General features: G+C 39.0%; 1 protein-coding gene across 2 annotated transcripts; it reads right to left on the bottom strand.

The window, feature by feature from the left end:
* Nucleotides 1-616: 616 nt before the first annotated feature.
* Suv39h2 (SUV39H2 histone lysine methyltransferase) lies at nt 617-24,772 on the bottom strand. 2 transcript variants are annotated; one of them, XM_016004507.3, is made up of 6 exons: nt 24,588-24,772; nt 22,077-22,222; nt 9,423-10,094; nt 6,809-6,955; nt 3,608-3,737; nt 617-2,166 (listed from the first exon to the last, which is right to left on the bottom strand). In XM_016004507.3, exons 1-6 carry the CDS (start codon nt 24,616-24,618, stop codon nt 2,060-2,062), a joined length of 1,233 nt encoding a protein of 410 aa, XP_015859993.2. In that variant the 5' UTR covers nt 24,619-24,772; the 3' UTR covers nt 617-2,059. The 2 variants fall into 2 exon arrangements, with proteins under 2 accessions (XP_015859993.2, XP_076428836.1); XM_076572721.1 differs by having other exon boundaries at nt 24,342-24,746.

The following is a 24,772-nucleotide window of genomic DNA, read 5'->3' on the forward strand; positions in this document are numbered from 1 at the left end:
TAGTTAGCTTCAGCCGTGAACTTGACAAAACTAGGGACACCTAGGAGGAGAGAACCTCAATTGAGGAACTGTCTCCATCAAATTGGCCTGTATCATGTCTGTCGAGGATTTTCTTAATCGATAAGTGATATAGGAGAGTCTATCCCACTGTGGGGAGTAGCATCCCTAGGCAGATATGCCTGGGCTGTGTAAGAAAGCTGGCTGAGTGTGAGTCTGGGAGCAAGCCAGTTAGCAGTGTTCCTCCATGGTTCCAGCCTCTGCTTCTGCTAAAGTTCCTGTCAGGACTATCCCCAGTGACACAGCAAATTCAAGGCTAGCCTAAGCTACACAATACCCTACCTCAAGACATATCCCCACCCCACAAAATCTCAAGAACCCATTAAATTTCTATTAGTAAGGACAAAACATAATCTTTCCCCATTTGCCCTCTTTTTTCTTTTAACCTGAATAGTAAATAAAACCAAATAATCTAGACAATCAAAACCTGATTTTTTTTTTTTAAATCTCATCTTTAAACCTGAGAATACTTCAGAGTGAGCTTGGCCATTGGGGGGGGGGGGGAAGAGAACACCAGACCTGGAATGTTTTTAAGATTCTCAAAGAAAAACAAAAGAAGTTCAATTAAAAAAATATATTTTCTTGACACATTCTGAAAATTCTGGGTAGCAGACATACAATGAGGCTCCAAATATTCAAACAGTGTATCCTATGTATTGTAAACAAGCAGCCTTGTGAAGGCAATACTCTGAATAACATTGTAGCTTCTCCCAAAACAGGTTAAGGTTAGGAAGATAAAGGAGGTGCTGCATTCATTTCATTTTACTGGAGCTTACTATGTCTCTTAAAGCCCAGAGCAGTAAGCTTAGGTAAATCTTGATCAGGACACTGAAAAAAGGATTATTTGCTACATTTCTTTTTCTTGTTTTGGTCTTCACACTGGACACCATGATTAGAACTCCCAGACCCAGAAAGATGAAAGTAAGTTTTTTCTTTATTGGGTTTTACTACACAGGGAAAAATCCCATCTAATCCCCATAGGTTAATAAAAGTTCAATCAGACGTAACTTTGGCCAAACTTAGTTTTATCTTATCTAAAAAATCTTGTATAAAACAAGTATCTGTTCAAATATAGGTTACTTTTCAAGGACATGCAGAAAATGCGAAAATAACTGAATTTAGTAGAAAGGAAATGTGAAAACTGCCGGGCAGTGACATTAACATGATGTGAATCACACTGCCACTGGGGACAGGTGCTCCCCGGGATCTTGCTCTTCAGTTTCAATGAGGTACTCTGTGGACCTCGTTCATGCTGTGGCTCACTTTGTACTCATGTACCCTGCCTGGCACTCTGATGGGTCCTCTTAGTCACACTATTATGTCCTTTCAAAGAAGCATAATGGCCAGCCACTATGGACTTCTAGAGAAGGTGATTAGAGATTTTTCTTGAACAGGATTAAAAAATCTTTTAAGAATTTCAGGTTCAGACATACAATCTTTGTAATGGTATCTATTGCTTCAAAATGAGATCAAGCTGAAAGAAAATCTTTCATATTTACTTTTATACCTGAAATATATCATTAAGATGCCAATATTTTAATGTAAAAGTAGAAAATATAGTAAAAAAATTCAGTGTTGCTTCTTTGTCTCAAATTCAAGATCAGTGAGTATTAAGCAGGAACAATATAGTAAAACAAAATAAAATTTGTGCATTTGCCTAAACTGAATTATCTGAGTCATGGTAAAAGGCTTCATAACATCCACGCTTTCGTTGCTTTTCAAACACTAAAGGGGACACTTGTCTATTCAGATTTCTTAACTAAGTATATGGTGATTTGTAAATAGTTCACTTTCCATATTTAGTATGTAACCACCAAATATATTCTGTTTATGTGGTCCTGCAGTCCTTTTTAGAAGCAACAGTAATGTACTTTGTAAATACCTTGAGACACAAGTTGTACATTAATATACATAAAATCTTGATAATAGAAAGGCATCCCAAATACTTTTTCAGTTCTTAGAACAAAACAAAACACATTCATGATCTCCATTTCCTGAAGTTTCAGTTGAGGTAACCTCTGCAAGTCTCAGCCCCACATTTACATTCAGTTCTGACCCTTTTCTTGGCAGGGCTGTGGTCAACAGAATCTGAAGATAATTCTCCAGAACCTGGAAATACAGAGAGGGAAACAGATATTTTAGAATAGGGGCTTGAAGATAGCTTAGCAAGTAAAGAATAGTTTATGCTCCTCTAGAGGACCAGAGTTCAGTTCCTAGTATCCATGTCAGGCAGCTTACTACTGCCTGAAACACCAGCTCCTGGGGATCCCATGCCCCCTTTTGGCCTCTGTGGGTACCTGTATTCACATGGACACATACACAAATCTTTATCTTAAAAAAGATATTTTAGCTGGGCATGGTCAGGCACGCTTTTAATCTCAGCACTCGGAAGGCAGAGGCAGGTGGGTCTCTGAGTTTGAGGCCATCCTGGGCTATGCAGTGAGTTCCAAGCCAGCCAGGGATGCATAGTGAGACCCTGTCTCAAACAAACAAGTAAATAAAAAAAGATACTTTAGAACAGATTTTAAATCTTCTGTTTTGTTTGGTTTTGGTTTTTTGAGACAGGGTTTCTTTTTGTAACCCTGGCTGTCCTGGAGCTAGCAATGGTGCTTACTTTCTTAAGGTATTGGTTAACTTCCAAGGAAAATAGTTTTGTACTTATGTGAACATCCTGAGACAATTCATTCTGAGTTATCTTGAAAGGATGGTTTAGGCTAATGTGAATATCTGCCATGATAAAGTTTACTGAGAAAGTCTAATGCACAATTATTCTTTTTATATACCACTAAGAGCACAGGCAGTGAGGCCAAGTAGGAACAGCATATAAAGCATATTGTTCATAGAAAATACTCACAATCACAGTACAGTCAATATAATTACTTTAAAAAGCTAGATTCAAGAAGGACTAGAATAATTCATATGTAATTGAAATCATACTTTCAATCTTGTCAACATTTATCTATTAGTAAAAGTTCAAATCCTTTTTATTTTTATTAATTTTTACTAACACTACACTTTTATTAATACTAATTGTATTGAGAAAAGATGTTATGATAAGTCAGCTTCCAAAATGGAAGTCCTAAGAAAAACCAGGCTGCAGTGACTTGGAAAGTAGACCATGTGCTAGCTTTAGCTGTCAGATAGGCTTTGGGCAGATACTCCTCCACCCCCAATTTCTTTCATTTTTTTTTTTTTTTTTTTTTTGGTTTTCCGAGACAGGGTTTCTCTTGTGTAGCTTTGCGCCTTTCCTGGATCTCACTTGGTAGCCCAGGCTGGCCTCCAACTCACAGAGATCCGCCTGGCTCTGCCTCCCGAGTGCTGGGATTAAAGGCGTGCGCCACCAACGCCCGGCAATTTCTTTCATTTTTAAAGATTTTTAAATTAGTACAGAGTAGTGTTTCATCTTCTCCACATATAATTTGTTTTGTGTATCCCACCCCACCCCACTGATTTCTTTTATCTTCGCTGTTAGTTTGGTTTGTGAGCCAAAGACTTGCCTTCATTGTCATACTGAAACCAATACCAATAGAATTACTCTTGAAAACCATACCTTTCATTTGATAATCAAAAGTCAGCTCTTCTCCAGCTTTTATGGTTCTCGTGGAAAACAGTGCTATCCTGGGAAGCCGAGTATCAAGGTTATCGATGAAAACGCTAAACACCTGAAGATTGGGGTCACACTACAAAAAAATAAAGCCTATTTAAGTGAAACTGGTACAAAGGTGCTCATCTATGTACCACATCACATGGTTTACTTCCCACATGATCACTTTAAGTTCTCATGCAAATCAAGCTGCTTCCTATGACATGTGCATTCAAAATACACTTTTCATGTATAAGAAGGTATCAATCATACATAAAAACAAAAAGATAAAACAAATCAAGTATTCAATATGTCGCTTTTGTCTTAGTTTTTTTTTTTTTTCCTGGAGAATTTTAATATAATTTCCATCTATAACATGGACAATTTCACTTGTAACTCTTTCAATAAGGCATATGTATATATGTGTGTTTATATATATTTTTTTTTTTGTTTGTTTTTTTGTTTTTTTGTTTTTTCGAGACAGGGTTTCTCTGTGTAGCTTTGCGCCTTTCCTGGAGCTCACTTGGTAGCCCAGGCTGGCCTCGAACTCACAGAGATCCGCCTGGCTCTGCCTCCCGAGTGCTGGGATTAAAGGCGTGCGCCACCAACGCCCGGCGTGTTTATATATTTTAAATAATTATTTTAAAATAAAATCAGTACCATGGAACTCAAATTTTATCTTACATAGTTTCATGCTTAAACGTTTTGGACTTGTTTAAGATTTTGAGAACACCAAACTACAGAATATGCAAGAAAAAAGATCTAGGGAGTCCCACCAAGAAATCTAAACTGGTGTTTAATCATTCCTGAGTAGGAAGTATGTGCTGGGTATTAGAGCTGGCCTTCTGGATTCATGGGTCCCACATCTGGACTCAACCAATTGCACAGTCAACTAACTATAGATTATAAAAGTATTTATAGAAAAGAAAGATCACACCACAGTCTTGAACATGTACAAGCTGAGTGACTTTGTCCTCAGTCTGTAAACAATACAATGTAACTATTTACAATCTATTAGGAATTAGAAGTAATCTACAGATGATTTAAAGTATAAAAGAGGTTGTATGGGTTTTTACATATGTCTCAAATTTAACACAAGGAACTTATAAGGATTTTGGTACCTGTAAGGAGTCCTAAAACTAACTGAGGGATAGCGAAATCTCAAATTTGTCATTAAGAAGAAATTATTTAACACAAACGTTTAAACAAATCAGGCAACCAAAAAGGGAGTCTAGACAGTCTCTTACATTTCACTGATACTCACACACAACTCTTGGTGAGCAATCCACCAGACATTTTAACTTGGCTACATCTTCTAAGATTAGCTATATGATGTACTATTTAAGACATACTTCCTTTATTATCTGTCATGTATATATAATGGCAAAAAAAGTACCAACCTCACTAGGCTTATTGTCTGGTACTCAGAAGGTGCCCAGTAGTCATTAATTTCCCTTAGTTGGAAATAAGTTTTTTGTTTGTTTGTTTTTTTAAAGATTTATTTATTTATTATGTATACAGTTTTCTGCCTACACACCAGAAGAGGGCACCAGATCAAATTACAGATAGTTGTGAGCCACCATATGGTTGCTGGGAATTGAACTCAGGACCTCGGGAAGAGCTGCCAGTGCTCTTAACCTCTGAGCCATCTCTCCAGCCCGGAAACAAGTTTTATGAAGTAGAAGATTCTGGAATTGTGGTACTAAGGGTCTGGCCAGATGGCTCAGCAATTTAGAGCACTTGTTGCTCTTGCAGTGGACCTGAGTTTAGTTGAGCACCCCCATTTGGAGGCTTACAAACACTTGTAGGTCTAGCTCTAGGGGGTCTGATGCCTGCCCTCTGGCCTTCACAGGCACCTGTGCACACATGTACACACACACAAATAAAATCTTCAAAAAACAGATTGGGACTCAGAGGTTAGGAGCACTGGCTGCTCTTTCAGAGGTCCAGAGTTAAATTCCCAGCAACCACATGGTGGCTCACAACTATCTGTAATGAGATCTGGTGTCCCTTTCTGGCATGTAGGATGCAAGCAGAACACTATATACATAATAAATCTTTAAAAAAAGACTGCAGATCTAACTTTCTCAAACATAAACTAAAAACTAAAGAATACTAATATAGGGAAATAGTCCTAAATGCTTGAATGCTCTAGAAATCCTTAAATTTTATTTAAAAATGTCAACACACTGACATTCAAAACAAAACAAAAAACAACCCTGTTACCTTAAGCTGTACAATAACCCACCCATATCCGTGGGAGTATAATTCAAGATCCTCAGTAGGTGCCTGAAACTGGCAGTAGTACCAAACCCTATATTGCTAGGGGTTTGTCCTATACATATATGCTTATGATAAGTTACTGTTAATTCAGACACAGTAAAAGATTAACAACTAACAACTGAACAATTTCAGTTATATGAGTGGTCTAGCTCTATGAAACTATCTTACTGTACTTTCACCTTGTGGCTTAAAGGGAACACTTTGGCAAATCCAAATTGCTAGCATTACTAATCTTGTGGCTCTGGACAACTGCTGAGTAAAATAAGGTCACTTGAATATAAGAAATACTATGATGGTTGCTGATGACGCAGAGAGCCACTGACTGACTGACAAGTAGCAAACACAGTGTAGACAAAAGGATGGGTCACATTTCCAGCCGGAGACTTCAGCTACTAATCAGAATAGCAAGCAACTTAAAACTAAGAATGATTTATTTCTAGAAATTCCCACTGGGTATTTTTGAACTACAGCTAACTAGGTAACTGAGACTATGAAGAATAAAATGTGGATGAGGTAAAGGTTTACCACACACTGTGAAATTTAGTAGTATTAACTTCTATAAGATAACTTTGTTGAGATTCTTAAAACTTTTACTTAATTCCTTTGCTTAATAACTCCCCTCTTCTGTTGTGAAGTTATCTATCTACCCTATAAAGTTATTGGAAAGCTTAAATGAAGTGAGATATAAAGACTGTGGTAGAACACAGTAGCTGTTAAACCTCAATACGTATGTTCATATTACAGCAATAATGCCCTGACTTAACAGGAGCAGCCCTTATATTAAAATACTATGAGAATGGCTGTATAAAAATGATTATCTTTCAGTTAAGAAAAAGTCATCAAAACAGCACTAAGTTATTTGTCTTATCTATACATGTTCCTTACACTGTGATTCACAAAATGAGACACATTTCCATATCGAGCTGCATCCACTGTGAATTCATCAGATTCATAGTCCAGATCAAAAAGGTATGTGATTCCTTGGTTGTCATATAACCGTCCACGCTTTTCAGCCTCTTCACTTGTGATTACCTAAGGAGATAAAAACAACAACAATAGAACTATAGTTTTACAGGTTTTTCTTTCTGTGATAGGATCTCTCAAACTTCTGGACTCCATAGGTCTTTCTACCTCAGCCTCTTGCGTAATGGAGCTACAGGTGACACAGTGTTCTGCAGAACCACAGAACAGTATGGAGCTATTGTGGAACCAAGGAAACATCATTAAGCTGTTAACATACCTACAAACATTTTAAAAGAAATTCAAGTGTCATTAAAACAAACATTCATACAAACTAATAGCTAGATAGAAAAAAAGTATAAAAATGAGGGAAAGTAAGATTAAAGACTAAAAATGAACTTTGAGGTAAGCTGAAATAGGTACTACCTTCATTATAATCAGGCTGTGCAAGAAGCTACCCACAAGATAGAGATGAATGCTCTACAGTACAGAGATGAACAGAAGACTACCTTTATAAGAGGATGCACTCTCAATATCCTCTAAATCAGTAGTTCTCAACCTTCTTGATGCTGTGACCCTTTAATACAGTTCCTTATGCCGTGGTCACCTGCTGTGGGATGGTGGTCTGTATGTCAAATGTGTTGCTCTGATTGGTCAATAAATAAAACACTGATTGGTCAGTAGCCAGGCAGGAAGTATAGGCAGGACTAACAGAGAGGAGAATTGAGAGAACAGGAAGGCAGAGGGAGCCAGCCATTGCCATGACAAGCAGCATGTGAAGATGCCGGTAAGCCACGAGCCACGTGGCAAGGTATAGATTTACAGAAATGGATTAATTTAAGATGTAAGAACTAGATAGCTATAAGCCTGAGCCATTAGGCCAAACAGTTTAAATAATATGTGTCTGTGTGTTTATTTTATAAGTGGGCTGTCGGACTGCCGGGGCTTGGCAGGACCTGGAGAGAAAACTCTCCAGCTATAGTCACCCCCAACCATAAAATTATTTTCATTGCTACTTCATAACTGTAATTTTGCTACAGCTATGAATCGTAATGTAAATATCTGCTATGTGATCCCTGTGAAAGAGTTATTCGACCCCAAAGGGTCATGACCCACAGGTAGATAACCACTGTTCTGAAGGCATATTGTTCCTATCTATGAGTAATAACAAATGGAAACTGGTTACATAACAGAGACTTTATGCTAAATATGCAATAAACCAATTGAAAAGCTTTGTTTTTCAGAAGATATTCAGGAAATGCTTCAACTCAAAATCATCGCCCAGGGCTAGAGACACTAACTCCATAGTAGAGCACTGGCTAGGTTCCATCCCTATTACCACAGGATCTGTCACAGTATTATCTGTAATTCTGCTAATCTTAAGATTACAGCTTTAGGGCTGGAGAGATGGCTCAGAGGTTAAGATCACTGACTGCTCTTCCAGAGGTCTTGAGTTCAAGTCCCAACAACCACATGGAAGCTCACAGCCATCTGTATTGATTTGGCGCCTTCTTCTGGCGTCCAGGCAAACAGAACACTGTATACACAATAAATAAGTAAACCTTTAAAAAAAAAAAGATTACAGCTTGATTATTAGCTCACTGAATACACCGACAGTAGTCAAAGTGATATATATTATCAACTAAATCTGGCTGCTGTTGTAAGCTAAAAATCTCTGTGCCTCAGATTCTTCATTCATAGAAGTGGAGATAACTCCTCTTTCACAAAGTTGAAGATTGGAGGTTAATATACTAAGGTCCTTAGCTGTGGCCCATGATGACCACTACTTTGATACTTATGCATATGATAATTATCAAAGTAAATATGCTAGTATTTGGTAATTAGAGAATTATCTGCAGTTCAAAGTGGCTGAAGTTTAGGGTAGTTTTTTAGATACAGTAAATGCTTTTGTACACATTTGACAACACTCAAACATTTTCTACTCAGTAATGTCCTTCATATTGATACAAAATAGAAAAAACTTTAATCATATTGGACCAAATAATAAAATAATTGTAACTTCAAAGTTTCAATGTCAGCATGTCTGTAGGTAGGCCTGATTTCCTTCTTAGGACATTTGTGTAAATATAGTTGTTACGCTTAAAAAAATATGGGCACAAGGTGGTGGTAGTGCATGCCTTTAATCCCAGCACTCTGCATTCCGGAGGCAGAGGCAGGCGGATCACTGAGCTCAAGGCCAGCCTGGTCTACAGAGCGAGTTCAAGGACACCCAGGGCTACACAGAGAAACCCTGTCTCAAAAAAACCAAATATATATGTGTGTGTATATTTTTTTTTAATAAAAAATATGCCTTGGTCAATGGCTATGAAGAATGCCAACTATTAAGTTAATTTATTATCTATTTGCTCATATCAAGTTTTACATTTCTAACTATGTCAGTGAATCTTTCTCCTAAACCTGAAAATGAATTTCTACATATCTGCAAAGAACATCAAAATATATCAAGTATATATTTTGAGGTAGAAAAGTAACTTTTCGAGAGTATAAAGTTCATATGCATAGGATGAATTTAATGTACCTCTCCAACATATTCCATGACAAAACTCATTTTTTTAATCTTCACAAGGGTTTTTACACCCCAGCCACAACCATTGCTAGTTCTAAAGATGCACAGTGAATATTGTGTGCCTTTTTGTACAATCCTATTGGGACAATCAGGTCCACATAGGCACCTTGAGTTGCATTCGTAGATGGGAGTCCCAGGTTTGATTTTAATTTGTTGCTTTTTATTATAAGCCAAAACAACTCCAGCTTCAACAGGACAACACTTTTCAAAGAAGCAGTTTGTACATGAGCATCCAAAGGTAGCTTCATTGTTTAAGATGATTCCTGGAGCTGGCCTGTATTCATTAATATAGTAGAAGTCTGAAGGCGGGCCCTCCAAGTCAACGGTATTTTCAACAAATATCATGGCTTTGTGGTTCTTTCTTCTGTTGAGGTAATCTTGCCATCTCCGCAGAGCTATTCTTTGCTTGGCTTTATTTACAATGTACTCAGCGACAGCATGTGGCAAGGGCTTGCTACTGTTTTTTGGAGTGACTGCCTTGCCTTTCTTTACCCGAGACAAGTAACTACTCTTGTCACTGCAGAACTGCTGCAGCAGCTGTGGACACTTGAGGTTTCTCAAGGGCTCCCAAGTGTTTGTAGACTCTGGCCATCCTTTCCATTTTACAAGATAATATTCCACACCCTTCAAATAGGAAAGAAAATACAAATCAGATTATGACAATCTCTAAAATGGCATTTCTCTTAATAATTCAAAATGTGTGAAGAGCCACAAGTTTCTAAGAGTAAAGTCAGACAAACAACTTTTGTATGTCATCAGAAACATACTATTGAGTGAGATGTGACATTTGGCAACAGGCCAAAAAGCCCTATCTAGGGAAACATAAAGGGACTGAAACCTATGATTGTTTTTTTTTTTTTTTTTTTTTTTTTTTTGAAAACATCACTGCTTTATTTCAAAGGAAAAAATAAAAGACCCTCCCAACCCAGTAATGACCTATGATTGTTTTACTAAATAGTATTAGGTCAAACAAAAAAGTATTTACCTTGTTCATGGAATAGGTGGTCCCAAAGCAAACGTTAGGCTAGTGGCCCGTGGCCAGCATAGTTGCAGGCAGTCTCGAAGGGCTATAAGTTAATAATGGTCACTGGACATGTGGGAACTTATACCCTCAATGTCATGGCCACACATCCCTTAGATGTTCTAAAGATAAACTGGATAAAAAAACTCAGCTGGCCACATGTAGCTACCGAGAACCTGAAATGTGGCTGCTCTCAAATGATATACTTTGTGCATAAATACTACACTGAATTTCAAGAATGGAGTGTGTGTGTGTGTAAAATATCTTTACCTTTAAAAACGACTGTACGTTAAATATTTTACAGATATTGAATTAAATATTATTGAAACCAATTACTACTTTGTATGTGGTTCCCAAGAATAAAAGTGACACTGCAGTTCACATTATATTATTACCAGACATTAATATTTTAATAAATGCTGACTTCATTTAGAGAAACCTATGAGTAGCTTAAGTAGGAGGCATAAAGGACAACAAAGATTCACTTTTTATCACCTAGAATGTTATTGGCCACCATGGTTTCCGAAATTTCTTTACACACAGTGACGTCAGCAGACACTGTTGCTAAGGGCCTAATGTAAAAGGCAGTTAGTGTACAGGAGTAAATTCTGAAGGGATGTCTTTCAGTAACCACTTTTTTATTTTAGAGTAGCTAGCACATATCCACAGGCCCTAAGGTAATGTAAGCTCAGAAATATCAAAATGGGAAGCTGGAGAGATGGCTCAGTGGTTAAGAGCACTGCCTGCTCCTCCAGAGGACCCAGGTTCAATTCCCAGTACCCACAAGGCAGTTCACAACTGCCTGTAACTCTAGTTCTAGGGGATCCGACATCCTCACAGACATACATACAGGCAAAACACCAATACACATAGAATTAAAAAAATAAATATCAAGGTAATTAAGCATCATTTGTTTTTTTTTTACATGACATCTATTTGTATATATGTGTATACTGTCATGGGTCCACATGTATACACCATAATACATGTATGCAAGTTGAGGTCAACATGTAAGAGTTGGTTCTCTCCTTCCACCAGGTGGGTCCCAAGGATGAAATTCAGGTGCTCCAGCTTGGTGGCAGGTGCCTCTATGCACTAAAGCCATCTTGCTGGCCTGTTGTTTTCTTAATTTGTGGATATTAATAAAAACATTACTTATTGCAATAAATTTGCCTATGAAAATTTGAGTAATTTTAATATTAAGCAAGAATGGACATAATGGACATAATAATTGTTTTAATACCTATTAATCACCCCTCTGCCCAATACACACACAGTACTAGAGCTCAAACTCTGGGCCTGACACAAGCCAGACAAGTTATAATCCCAAGACTTCAGGACAAATGACTTAGTCCTGAATAACAAGACCAGAGTCTTTGGCATATTGCTAAAGTACAGTTCAAGAATAACTGCACATCCATAGGTGAGCTAATTTTATCCTCATTATCAGTACCTTAATGTTTTATTATGTCCTATTCATCCATCAGTAATTCCTATGAATTAAAAACTCATTTTGAAAACTGTTTAAAATGATTTTTTTCTGTTAAAATGTGTTTAATTATGATCTGAGGATATGTAGTACCCAAACTATATGTATATAATACATGTATGTATGTATGTATGTATATATGTATGTATATATGGTCATTCCAGAGAGGAGAAATAGAAAGCCTAGTTATACACCAAAGTGTGCCAAATTGGGCCTAAAGTGTAAAATTTCTTCCTTCAGTCAGGTAATGATAATTTGGGACTGTTGGTACCAGATCTACTTAAACAAAAGTAGATATGAGATCCAACTGGCATTGTCTGAGCTCATCTATTCCCCATAATTCTTAAGTTTTGACCTTTGATACCAGAAGGCGGCATCACAGCACTGGTCCTTTTACTGCAGAGAACGATAAAGACAAGTGCTAGCTACAGGCTGCATGATTAAATTACCACCCGAATGAAACCAGACATCATTAATGTTCACTTCCCAAATAACTGTGAAAGTTAATCTTGGATAAGTCACTTGTATTTAAAATGACTGAGGCTTATATAGTAACCACATTGGTAACTAATCAATTTCTGTACAGAAAATACACTTTGAAAACAAGATTGATTTCGACAAAACAGTTTGGAAATATTAATATTTAATTTCTGGTTTGTAGTCTTTGATAAGCATATTTCTTTTTCTTTTCTTTTTTTTTTTTTTTTTTTTGAGATGGGGTTTCTCCGTGTAGTTTTGGTGCCTTTCCTGGATCTCGCTCTGTAGACCAGGCTGGCATCGAACTCATTTAGAGATCCCCTTGCTCTGCCTTCCGAGTGCTGGGATTAAAGACATGTGCCACCGCTGCCAGGCCAGCATATTTCATTTTTAAAATCTAAAAAAGATTTCAATTTTTGAAAAATAAGATTACTTTATAAAAATCACTGACTTATAACGCAAATTTAATTAATTCAATAGCCTATAATTCAAAATTAAAGCCGAAAAGTTTTTTGGCTTTTACCATACCTAGGATGTATATGTGAAGTAAATAAGGCAATATGTGAAATAAATATCAACAGAAGGCAATTCAATTTAAATGCCAAAATAACATAACCAGTATTACTAAAACAGAAAGATGGAAATCAGTATGGGTCAGATAATTAGAAGAGAGAACAGAGAAAGCAGAAAAGACTACTGTCAAAGACTGACAATTTTGTGTGTGTGTGTGTGTGTGTGTGTGTGTGTGTGTGTATGGAACATTTGCTTTTGTGTATGAAAGCAAAAGCTGTGACTTGTAATAAAGCATAAAAAAAAGTTAAGAGATGGATCTTTCCAGTTTGTAGTTGAGAATGTTGAATTGAGATTAAAATTATAATGCTAATGCCAACAAGTAATTGTGGGCAACCTAAACACTTGGCTGACCTTCATTGTTGGTCACTCCAATACTTCTTACAATTCTCAGAAACCATGGTCTGGGTGAGGCTGAAGACATACACATTTAACTTCACTTTACAATCTGACTACCAAACCAATTGAGTCTTCTGTCCTCAGCTCATCTGACCTCTCTGTAGCAGCAGCCACAACTTTACATTCCTTGGGGTCCAAAGCATGACTTTCTCTGTATTTTTTCTACTTTCCTTATTGGCATGGCTTCTTAGCCCCCTTTTTATACTGAATGGGTGTTTATCCTTTTGAGAATCTGAGCAAAGCTATGAATCTATATGTCACGCAGGCAACTCTCTGGGTTACTCCAGGTCACTGGAATTTGAGCTCTAACGCTCTGAGTTTGATCTCCAGGACTCATTGTGCAGAGAGAGAACCAACTCAGAGCTGTTCTCTGGCCCCTACATACATTCCAGATATATTCCCCACCCACGGCATGCTAAATAAATAAATAATTGTAAAAGACAAAACAGATAATAAACAAGCCCTTTTAGGGATTGGTCCGTGATAGTCCTCACTACTTTCCTACTATCATCCCATTCACTCACGACTCTCTCAACACATTGAACTCACCTGAACACACCAGACTAGTCATAGTTTTCTGCTGCTTGCTCCCCAGGTTCTCCATGATTAGAATGCCTTCTGATATTTGCCTAGAGAATTTATTTTAATCTCATCTTATGTATAGAGAGAAACCTATTCACTTAAAAGAAAATAAGCATGTGTATAAGCCTATGTTCCTGTATATGCACCATGTGCGTACAGTGCCTGAAGAGGCCAGAAGAGGGCAGTAGATCCTCTGAAACTGGAGTTAGAGGCAGTTGTGAGCTACCATTTGAGTGCAGCAAACCCAACCTACATGCTCTGCAAGAGCAGCTGGTGCTCTTAACCACCGAGCCATTTTTCCAAACCACCATTCACTTTTTAAAATAGCTCAAAGACCTTTCACAATATCCATCTTGCCTCTCTTGCCCAAGAACTGTCAACTTGCCTATGTTTCCATTTCTAAGCTAAACTATGAGCAATTCATGTGAAGGGATGTGAAGAAACTTTTCTTCATAACCTCAAAACGTGCACAACACTACTATCTAAATTTGAATAAATGTTTCTGAATGTGCAACAAAAATATGATTACTAGAATGAATGCAATATAAAAACCACAACAATATTATGAACTTTCAAAAAATAAAAATGAGAACAAGTCATGGCTTCTCAATGTGTTTATCAGTTTTAACTAACTATGGCTAACACATAACAAATTACCTAAACTTTTAAGTGTATACATACACTTAAATACAGAAAATGTTTTTTTTTTTTTCTTTTCTTTTTGAGACAGGGTTTCTCTGTGTAGCCTTAGCTGTCCTAGAACTCACTCTGTAGATCAGTCTGGCCTCCAACTGACAGAGATCCACCTGCTTCTGCCTCCCAAGTTCTGGGATTAAAGGCATGCATCACTACTGCCCAGCAAAAAACATTTTCTCAATTTCCATTCCTTATTCCTGCCATTTTCTGTGATAACCACCATAGTTCATATCATTACCACAACATCAGTAGTATTATATGAATAGTTGAGAATCAGCATAATCAACAGAAAGTCGGTAAAGGGTTTCATGCCAGTAACTAACAGAAAAGAAATTCTGAGGGGCTAGAGAGATGGCTCAGCAGTCAACAGCAATGGCTGCTCATCCAGAGGACCCAGGTTCAGTTCCCAGAATCCATACAGCATCCCAAAACTGTCTATAACTCCAGCTTCAGGGGATACAACATCCTCTTCTGATCTCTGCAGGCACTGCACACACATGGCACACATATACATGTAGTAGGCAAAACACATATAACATAAATCAGATGATAGACAGATAGATGATGGATGGATGAATGAATGGATGGAATATGAGACCTGGGTTATAGATCCTAATGTAAAAAAAAAAAAATCTATGCAACCATAGGGAAGTCCTTTCTAAAAGCTCCACTTTTATACTCCTTAAAATTTGGGTTATAGGGATGGAGAGTTGGCTTAGAGGTTAAGCACTTACTGTTACTGCAAAGGACCTGGGTTCAATTCCCAACACCCATATGGAGGCTCACCACCTACTTGGGCACCAGGCACATATGTGCTATAGATATATATGCAGGCAAAACACTCACATACACAAAATAGTAAAAAATAAAAATTGAGGTTGCCGGGCGGTGGTAGCACATGCCTTTAATTTCAGCACTCAGGAAGCAGAGATCTCTGTAAGTTCAAGGCCAGCCTGGTTTACAAAGTAAGTTCCAAGACAGCCAGAGCTGTCAGAGAAACCCTCTTAGGAAAACAAACAAACAAATAAAGGTTGCAGATACTTTAGATGTGCCCTGTTTTTCAGAAATATTAATCTGTTAGATGTACACTATTCTCTTCGTGCCAGGTAGTAAGTATACTAGTACTTGTAGACATGCCGAGATAGTTATAGACTTTAAAGAATTTTCCAGGGACAATGCCTATCATTGAGCGGGGCTATTGTTCTTCATTGAAAAGTATGTTAAACACCCAGAGTATTATCCACAATTATTCTGTATGAAGGAGCAACCTGGCAATAACACTGCTATAGAAAAATGCTACAGCACTTGAAACAAACCCACTGCCGTCTACATTGTGTAAGTTCATCTACAGCACTGAGTGACATCAGATAGCATTTTCCCATTTCAAAGCTGGTGACTTCAGATTGCTTTCGGTTCAAGGTCTTCCAGTCCACTATTCTTCATTTTCAGTAGCATGTGGCCTTTGTTCCTAATTGCCAGTCTCCTATGGATATTAAACTATAAGTCAATGTAGCTGTAACAGAAGAGATGCAACTCTTTGGTTTCTTCCTCACTACTGGTTCTAAGTAACATTTAAACACCTCCCATTTTTCAAAAGCAACATAAAACCTAGCTTCCTTGGGCATATAAATGTTTATATAGCTAAGGAATCCCTGAAGTCATTGAGTAGATTTTAGCATATAGCAATTTAGAACATCAAAAAATAGTTTTAAAACATACAACTATGACTCAACTTTTTAATACAACTTTAAACACCATTACACCTTTTCTTCTCTCTCCAAGAGTAGGATGCTAGGAGAGTCCATCTTACTTGACTCTATGTTTATACCTCCTACTTATTCTTCACTTTGTTCTTTTGGCTCTTCTGTTCATCTAACACAGAAGCCACTCACAGAGCATGAGTGGCCCTTTGACTGCTAACTTTATTTAGTATATTCTTCAGAGTTTTTCTTTTATCAACTACTCAGTACTCTTTAACTCACATCATCCCTTCTTCTGGCTCCCAGGAGTTATACTTCCAGATTTCCTATTATCTTTCTTGCCAGTTAACGGCATAAGCCTGCCTCCTAGGATTCTTCACCCGGTCCTTGTGCTCTTCTTCATTTGTTTTGCTCTGACTGCTATAACACCCTTCTGACACTCTACCCACTGAAGACGCAACAGCAGAGTAATGCTCTCCTGTCATGCCATTTCTGTACTTGAAAAGACTCCATGGTTCTGTGCTTCCCTCAAGATGGGGAAGCTTTCTAAAATCCTTTCACCTGTAAAGAGTTGCACTCCTCTAGCCTCATCTTAACTCTGGACCATGTTCTACTCATATTTTCTATTCCTCGAAGGAGTTGGGTTGGCTTCTGTATCAGGACCCCACCCCTTATCTTTTCATTCTCTCTCTCTCTTTTTTTTTTTGGTAGACCAGGCTGGCCTCGACTTTTCATTCTTTAAAACTAAGTTTAAAACACGTTTCTTAGATAACTGCCTAGTCTCTCTACAATTAGGTCCTTCTGTTACACCAACACTCACCTTCTAGTAATTAAGTACTTTGTACAGGAACTTAGTACTCTGCTCTGAGTACAGTCGCCTCACTAATTATCATGAGTGAACAAATCCCCAATAGAAACTGCTAGGGAAGGTTACCTAGAGAGCAGCTGTAAAGTGAGGAGAGGACCAAGAACAGCCCCTTAGAAGTTATCTACATTCAGAGGGGAAAAAGATGAGAAGCAAAGAGATTCTGAGGAACATTAAAAAATAGACTGGGGGGTAGTGGTGACAAGAAATAGCAATGAGGGGCTGGAAAGATGGCTCATAAATCAAGAGCACTTGCTGCTCTTGCGGAAGATCTGGGTTCAGTTCCCAGAACCCACATCAGGTGGTTCACAACTATAAGTAACTCCACTTATAAGGGATCTGACATCCTCTGCCTCCCAGAGGCACCTGCATGATCATGCACATACATACACTTGGGCATCTGTACATAACATAAAAATAAATATATATTAAAAATAAATAGCAGTAACAGTAAATACTGATTGTCATTGAATTGTTAAATGTCAGTATCTATTGTAAGTAATCAATATTAATCCATTTAATATTAATTACACACTATTAGATGGTTGCCATAACTACCCTTATTTCATAAAGAAACTGAAGGACAGAGACGCTAAGTTGCTGAAGATTATGTAATAAATGACAGAACCCAGAATTTGAATCTAGGCAGTCTTCCATAGACAAGAGGGTTTCAAAGAAGAAAAGAGAACCAACCATGGTAAATGTAACAAACCAGTACAGAAAACTTTAAGGTCTGCACACTTGACAATAGGTGGTCAGTGATAGGGACACACAAATTAGAATAAAATGGGTTAAAAAGTTAAAAGTAAAAAGAAAACCCACAGGATAAAATAAACATTTTTACAAATCATGTATCTGACAAGGGATTTGTATGCATAATATATAACTAATTATAACTAAACAATTCAAAAGACTACAACTTTAAAAACTGAGCAAGGGATGGGAGGCCTGGAGAGATGACACAGTGGGCAAGGGCACTTGTTAAGAGAGTGTGAGGACTTGAGTCAAATCTCTAGTACCCACTGGAAGGACAGAGAGGCAGACTCTGGGAACTCAACGGCAAGTCAACTTAGCCTAAATGGAATGCATCTGGCCCAATGAGAGATTCTGTCTTAAAATAATAAGGCTAAGATGGATAGTCTTTCTCTGGCTTCCACATGCATGCACTACACACTCACATGTACACACACACACACATACACACACACACACAACACACATAAATATAAATAAATAAATATTTTTAGAATAAGCAACTATTCTGAATAATTAATTCACCACAACAGATACCAATGTCCAGGAAGAGCATGATAAAAAGATGTTGGACATCATTAATCCCTAGAGAAATATAAATAAAAGCCATGCAACTCTCACAAGGGTAGCTACATAGAAACTAAAACTCTAATACCCCACTAATGTGGAAGTAAAATGTTGTAAAGCTCTGGAAAAGTTTGGCAGTTCTCAAGAGTTAAACAAAAATATCTTATGACCTCGCAATTCCACTTCAAGAGAAATGAAAACTTTGTCCATACAGAAACTAGCATATGAATATCCATAACAGCATTAATTATAATAGCCCCTAGATGGAATAACTCAAACGTCTGCCCCATGACAAACGTGATGTATCACACAATGTAACATATCTCGCAACAGAAAGGGAAGAAGTACAAAACACACTACCACACAGATGAGCTTTAAAAACATTATTCTAAGGGTGAGTCCAGTGGTACAGACTTGTAATCTTGCTCCTCAGATTCCAATTAAAGACTTTTCTGGATTTCAGAGTAAGCTCAAGGCCAGCCTGGGCAACTTTAGTGAGACTTCATCTCAAAATGAAAAATAAAGGGTTAGGGAACATAACTCAGCGGTAGGGCACTTGCCCAGTACATGAGAGGCTCTGTTTAATTCCCAATATTCCAAAATACATCAAAAATCATTATTCACAGTCAGTCAAGCCACTACTAAGAAATGTATTATTCTCTGTATGTACAATAAAGAGCACTGGGATGAGACAGATCACTGTGTAAAAGCACTTTCTCCACAAGGATGAGGACCTGAGTTCAGGTCCCAGCAGTCATAAAAAGCCAGCCGAAGCCGCATGCACCTGTAATCCCAGTGGTATTGGGGGGCAGAGGTAGGGTGATTGCTGAGGCCTGTTGTCTACCAACCTAGCTCAAAGCTCAGCTAGAGACCCAGTCTCAAAGCAATCAGGCAGTGACAGAGCAGGACACCTGAGGTCCTGAGGCCCTTCTCTTGGTGCACAGAGCTTGAGGAGAGAGGAAGAAGGGGAAGGAGAGGCCTCACATAACTCTACAAAAACAGAAAACAGACTTGGGCAGTTGCTTAAGGCTGGTAATTGAAATTTAGGCAGTAATGAAAAACATGTTCTAAAACTGACTGACTCTGGGAATATATTAAGATTTGAACTGTACACTATAAGCAAATTATATCTCGATAAAAGTTTTTTTTGTTGTTTTTTAGTTTAGTAAGAAAGAAAATACACGAAATACCTATGCGAGTAGACGGAGGCCAAAGGAAGCTATCTACAGGTTAGAGAAGATGTGAATATGTTTACTGACTGACACAATTGAGTGAAAAAAGACCTTCCTATTTAAGACACAAAGCTGGAAAACATAGTTTATGCAGGCAATCTCAGCACTGAAGACGCTAGAGCATGATGGCTGAGTTTAAGGCCAGCCTGGTACTAAACAGAAAACCCTGTCTAAATTAATTAAAAAGAAACCACGGGGCTGGATAAATGGCTCAGAGGTTAAGAGCCCTGCTTGTTCTTCCAGAGTTCCTGAGTTCAATTCCCAGTAACCACATGGTGGCTCTCAACCATCTGCAATGAGATCTGTTGCCCTCTTCTGGCCTGCAGGCATATATGCAGACAGAACACTGTATACACAATCAATCAATCAATAAAAAGAAACCATAAGTTCAGGGGAGTAGACAGGAAAAAATGGTGACACCTTTGAAAGACTAAAGCTAGAGATAATGAGTGGTGAACAAAGACTGAATGCTAAAGGCTTATATTCACAGAGGCAGACAGTGGGGAGTCTTCAGCTGAATATGAGAAAGTAAGGGAGAGGAAAAGGTCCAAAACAGTAATAAATGTTGGGAAAACCGCTGATATGAACAAGAAAACAAAGCAACCAGTAAAAATCCTGTCAAGTAGAACTAAGCACTATAAGAACAGTAGAAGTTTGGTTTGTTTGGGCTTTTGCTGAGTTTCTTTTTTTCAGGTGTGGGGGGTTGTTGGGGCTTTATACATGCCAGGCAAATACTCTGCCACTGTGCTGTAGTTCCCTTTAACAACCTTTTTAGAAATAAATTGTAAGGAATCTAAGTTGCTCACGATGGGCTTGAACTTGTGAGTCTCCTGTTTTAGCCTTGCTAGTAGCTGGGATTACAGGTCTATGCCACCTCGCACAGCTTAAAAGAATGTTTTAGTGGAGCTAATGCATATGATCAGATGATATTCTCAGCTAGGCTGATCAGTGTAGGGCTTGCAATCCAAGATGGAACATGATTAAGTAGGGTGCTGAGGATGCTGATAGAGATGCTTGACTAAGATCTCTGCATGGGGAAGGCAATGCTACCATAGGAAGACAGGCATTCAAAGGAAGAAATGGATTTACTGAGGGGCCCAGCAGTGTGGTGATATATGTGCACCCCAATATACTGTGTACCCTATTAGTGTACCCTAATAAACTTATCTGGGGATCAGAGGACAGAGCCAGCCACCAGATTAGACATAGAGGCCAGACAGTGGTGGCATACACACACCTTTAATCCTATCACTGGGGAGGCCGAGATCATCTGGATCCCTGAGTTCAAGGCCACACTGAGAACAGAGCCAGGCTTGGTGGCACACGCCTTTAATCCCAGGAAATGATGGCAGGAAGCAAAAAGGTATATAAGGCATGAGGACCAGGAACTAGAGGCTTTTAAGAAATTCAGCAGAGATCCATTCGGATGAAGACTCATCGAGGCTTTTAGTCTGAGGAAACAAGATCAGCTGAGGAGTTGGCGAGATGAGGTAGGCTGTGGCTTGTTCTGATTCTCTGATCTTTCAGCGTTCACCCCAATATCTGGCTCCAGGTTTTTTTTTTTAATTAATAAGACCTTTTAAGATTCGTGTTACACAACAGAAAATGTGGAAAACCACATTAAGTAGGATTCGTGATTGTTTACCTACAAGAACTGAGATTAATGGCCAATTCTTAGAGGAAGCTACAAGTAACTGAATTACCAAAAATATAATTATAGGGTTTAGATCAAAGAGTTTCTTAGACCAACTCATTTTAAGATGAATAAAGGGAAGCACAAAGCAATTAAATAAGTTTGCTGAAGTTGTAAGATATGAAACAAAAGCTTGAAATGACCATGAAAGCCAGTCCATTTTATCACGCCATAACTTAAAACACACAGTTTGACAGACTGGCAGGAAATAGAAATGGCAATGCTTCTGGAGGACACTCAATGATTCTACAGTTGGCTTGAAACCCTGGTTCCTTCCAGATGATTATGAGAAATATGATCCAACATGAATTACAGGAAAAGTCAATCTGACATAAAACACTTGCTTTGGTAATCCATATGGAGATAATCAAGAGTTGGATGCAGAATGATATAAATACCCTAAATATTCTAATGCAAGAGCACTTTATACTTCCAAATCCCTTCAGTGTTACTTGAACAGTAAGGAGAGCTTTGTTTATTTTTAAGGCTATTTTTATGTTAGAGAAACATGAAATACTGCAGTGTGAACAGGTCTCTTTCAAGGGGCTAGATATTGCCTTACCTTTACTACCTTGTAGTCACACAAGTACTCCACCTCATAATTGTTTAGATTCCTTTTGGTGATTCCAATCGATTTACATGTGAGCTTTTCTTTTCTACATAATTCCTGAAGAGTATCAAGGGAAACTAGGCAAGGCACACACCAGGCTACAATAAGAAAATAGAATTCTTTACTAATAAGACAGCTACTAGGTTGAAACAAAAACTTAAAAACCTCTCAACTGACAATTTTATAGTCTAGAAATACACACAACAAGAAGCCAATTATGTGTGTTTAAGAAAAAGTTACATGATAAAGAACTATTTTTGGTGACTCGAATTTCTGTTTTACTGACAATGGATAATTCTGGCTTGACCACTTAAAATACTTCATGTCTAACCTTTCTTAGGATTACATATAAATGCAAAAGTAAAAAGAGGTAATACTTTTTACTGTTCCATTATATTCTACACAGAATGTAATTGTTCCCTTAATAAACAGCTAAGACATATTGTTATAATATATTAAAATATATTCTAAAACAATCACAATTTATAAGTAACCGTTGCTTCTTTTAATAGCACAGTAAGATTTTTAAATCTGAAATATAGTTCTGTAGTAAAATCCATATCCTTTGGAATACTGTAAGAAATCTGAGCTTCATTTATTTTGCCCATGGTGAAATGTATTATCAACATGCATAAACCAGAAAAGTCTACTTTAAATGGAGAGTATAGTGAGTTTTGTAATGCTCATTTTCTGCATTGTTTGTAATCCTGCACTGTTTTCAAGCCAGCAGTTACAAAACAGAATACTCAATGTAGATAATCCATAAACAAGAACTGAAAGTCAGACATACTAACAATAACCTTACAGAGGCCAGAAAAGAACTGTGTTCCATCCGAATTTAAAACACAATTACACAACTGGTGTCTAGAAAATGTAAAACTTTACTGTAGGGCTAATATAGAGATAAATACTAGATGATCAATAGCCTTCCGCCCTACCCGCTGTTGGGCCACCTAGCTCCACAACTTTAGGAAGCGCCCAATCTTTCTGGGTATCCGATTCACTAAAAAAAAAGTGAGGCTGGTGAAAACAGAGGCGACCAAACAAAACGTATCATTAATTCATCACGCCGTATTTAACAGTTATTAAAGGTAGTAGGCAAAACATTTGGAGGTAAATTTCAGGGAAGGGAGAACATAATCGCTCTAGCTTCCCCCATAATCCCTTCCTCATCCTCACCACCCAAGGACTTCACTGCAGGAAACTGAAGCATCATTCCCCACTCCAGTCACTGCAAAAGACTCCTATTTCTGGCACACGCAAACGGCAAAGTCTTTTCCTCAAATTTGCCAGAATACATTGATTGCTTAGGTGTGGTGGTTTGAGGATAGGACAGCTATAAAAAAACAAAACACTTCTTACAAATCTTACAAATCGCTTCCACTGAAAATCTTAACGGGTGTTTTGTGTAAGGCTAATCTCCTTATGCTAATCTCCAAAGAGGCGTCCTCTTGGTTACGTACCCAGGGTGTTTATTGTTTTAAAATTTTTACGCCTAGCTGAGAATCCAAAAACACAACCCTATAATGGAGGGTGGTGTTGAACACGGTAACATACGTACTCGCATGAAAATGCCATAATGAAGCCCATTATGTGTTAATTACGGCGCATCGCTCAACAGAAATGCTACATTATGAGCATTTCGGAATACATCTCTATCTCTATATAAACATAAGTATTTTAATCTGCAAACACTTGGTTTACAAAATTACAAAACGATGGAGAAAAAAAAAGTTTCATTGTCCGGATTATTTTTATGACACCCCGCTTATAAAATCCTTCCACCATCCCACCTCCGCCTCGCTTCAAGGAAGTAGAGTTACGGGGATAATAAAGTGTCACCGTCTGCGTGGAGCGGGGTGGGGGGAAGGAAAGCTGGAGAAGAACCCCCTTTTCATTCCAGGACGCTTTACAAACCCGGGACTTTCAAAGGGCGCGCGACTCGGGCGCACGCACGCGCACTGCGGGTCTCCCCCCGCCCCCTTCACGGGCTTCAGCATCCACATAAATAACCCGCAAGTTCCAGCCGGGCCCCCCCCTCCCCAAAGTTTCCTGGAGGCTCAGGGGCTGAGTCTGCAGACACCCCCTTTCCTCCCGGAGACACTCCAGGCCGGCTCGGACGCGGGCACCGCACCTCAGCCCCGCTCCCCACCGCTCCGGAGGTGGCGACCGCGGCGACCGTGGCGACCGCGGCGGCGCGCGCGCTTTCCTGCTCACCCTTCCAAGAGGCGGCGCGTGCACACACGCCACCGACGAGGACGCGGGCCCGCGGGACTCGGAACCACGCTCGCACGGGGCCGGCGCGTCCCGGGCCCGGAGCCGGAGCCGCCGGAGCCGGAGCCGGCCGCGAGCGTCCCGCGCTCGGGGTGTCCGCGCGGCGGCGTCCCGCCCACCTCGCCGTCCGGCGGGGCTTGGGCCTCGGGAGCGGACCTGGCGGCCGGGGACACCGCGCTCCCGCCTCACCTCTCTCGGCCTCGGCTCCGGCCGCCGCCATCTTGCGGAGCTTTCATTCAAACTGGCGCGGTCAGCCGGAATAGCTCAGCTGGCCAGACGCCCCGCCCCGGCCCGCGAGGGACTCCAGAGCCGGGAGCCTTGAAGTAAGTAGCGGGGCGTCCTGACGTCAGTGGAGGCTGACCCCAGCCGTCGGA

Source organism: Peromyscus maniculatus, chromosome 5, assembly GCF_049852395.1.
Source record: "Peromyscus maniculatus bairdii isolate BWxNUB_F1_BW_parent chromosome 5, HU_Pman_BW_mat_3.1, whole genome shotgun sequence".
Lineage (NCBI taxonomy): Eukaryota > Metazoa > Chordata > Mammalia > Rodentia > Cricetidae > Peromyscus > Peromyscus maniculatus.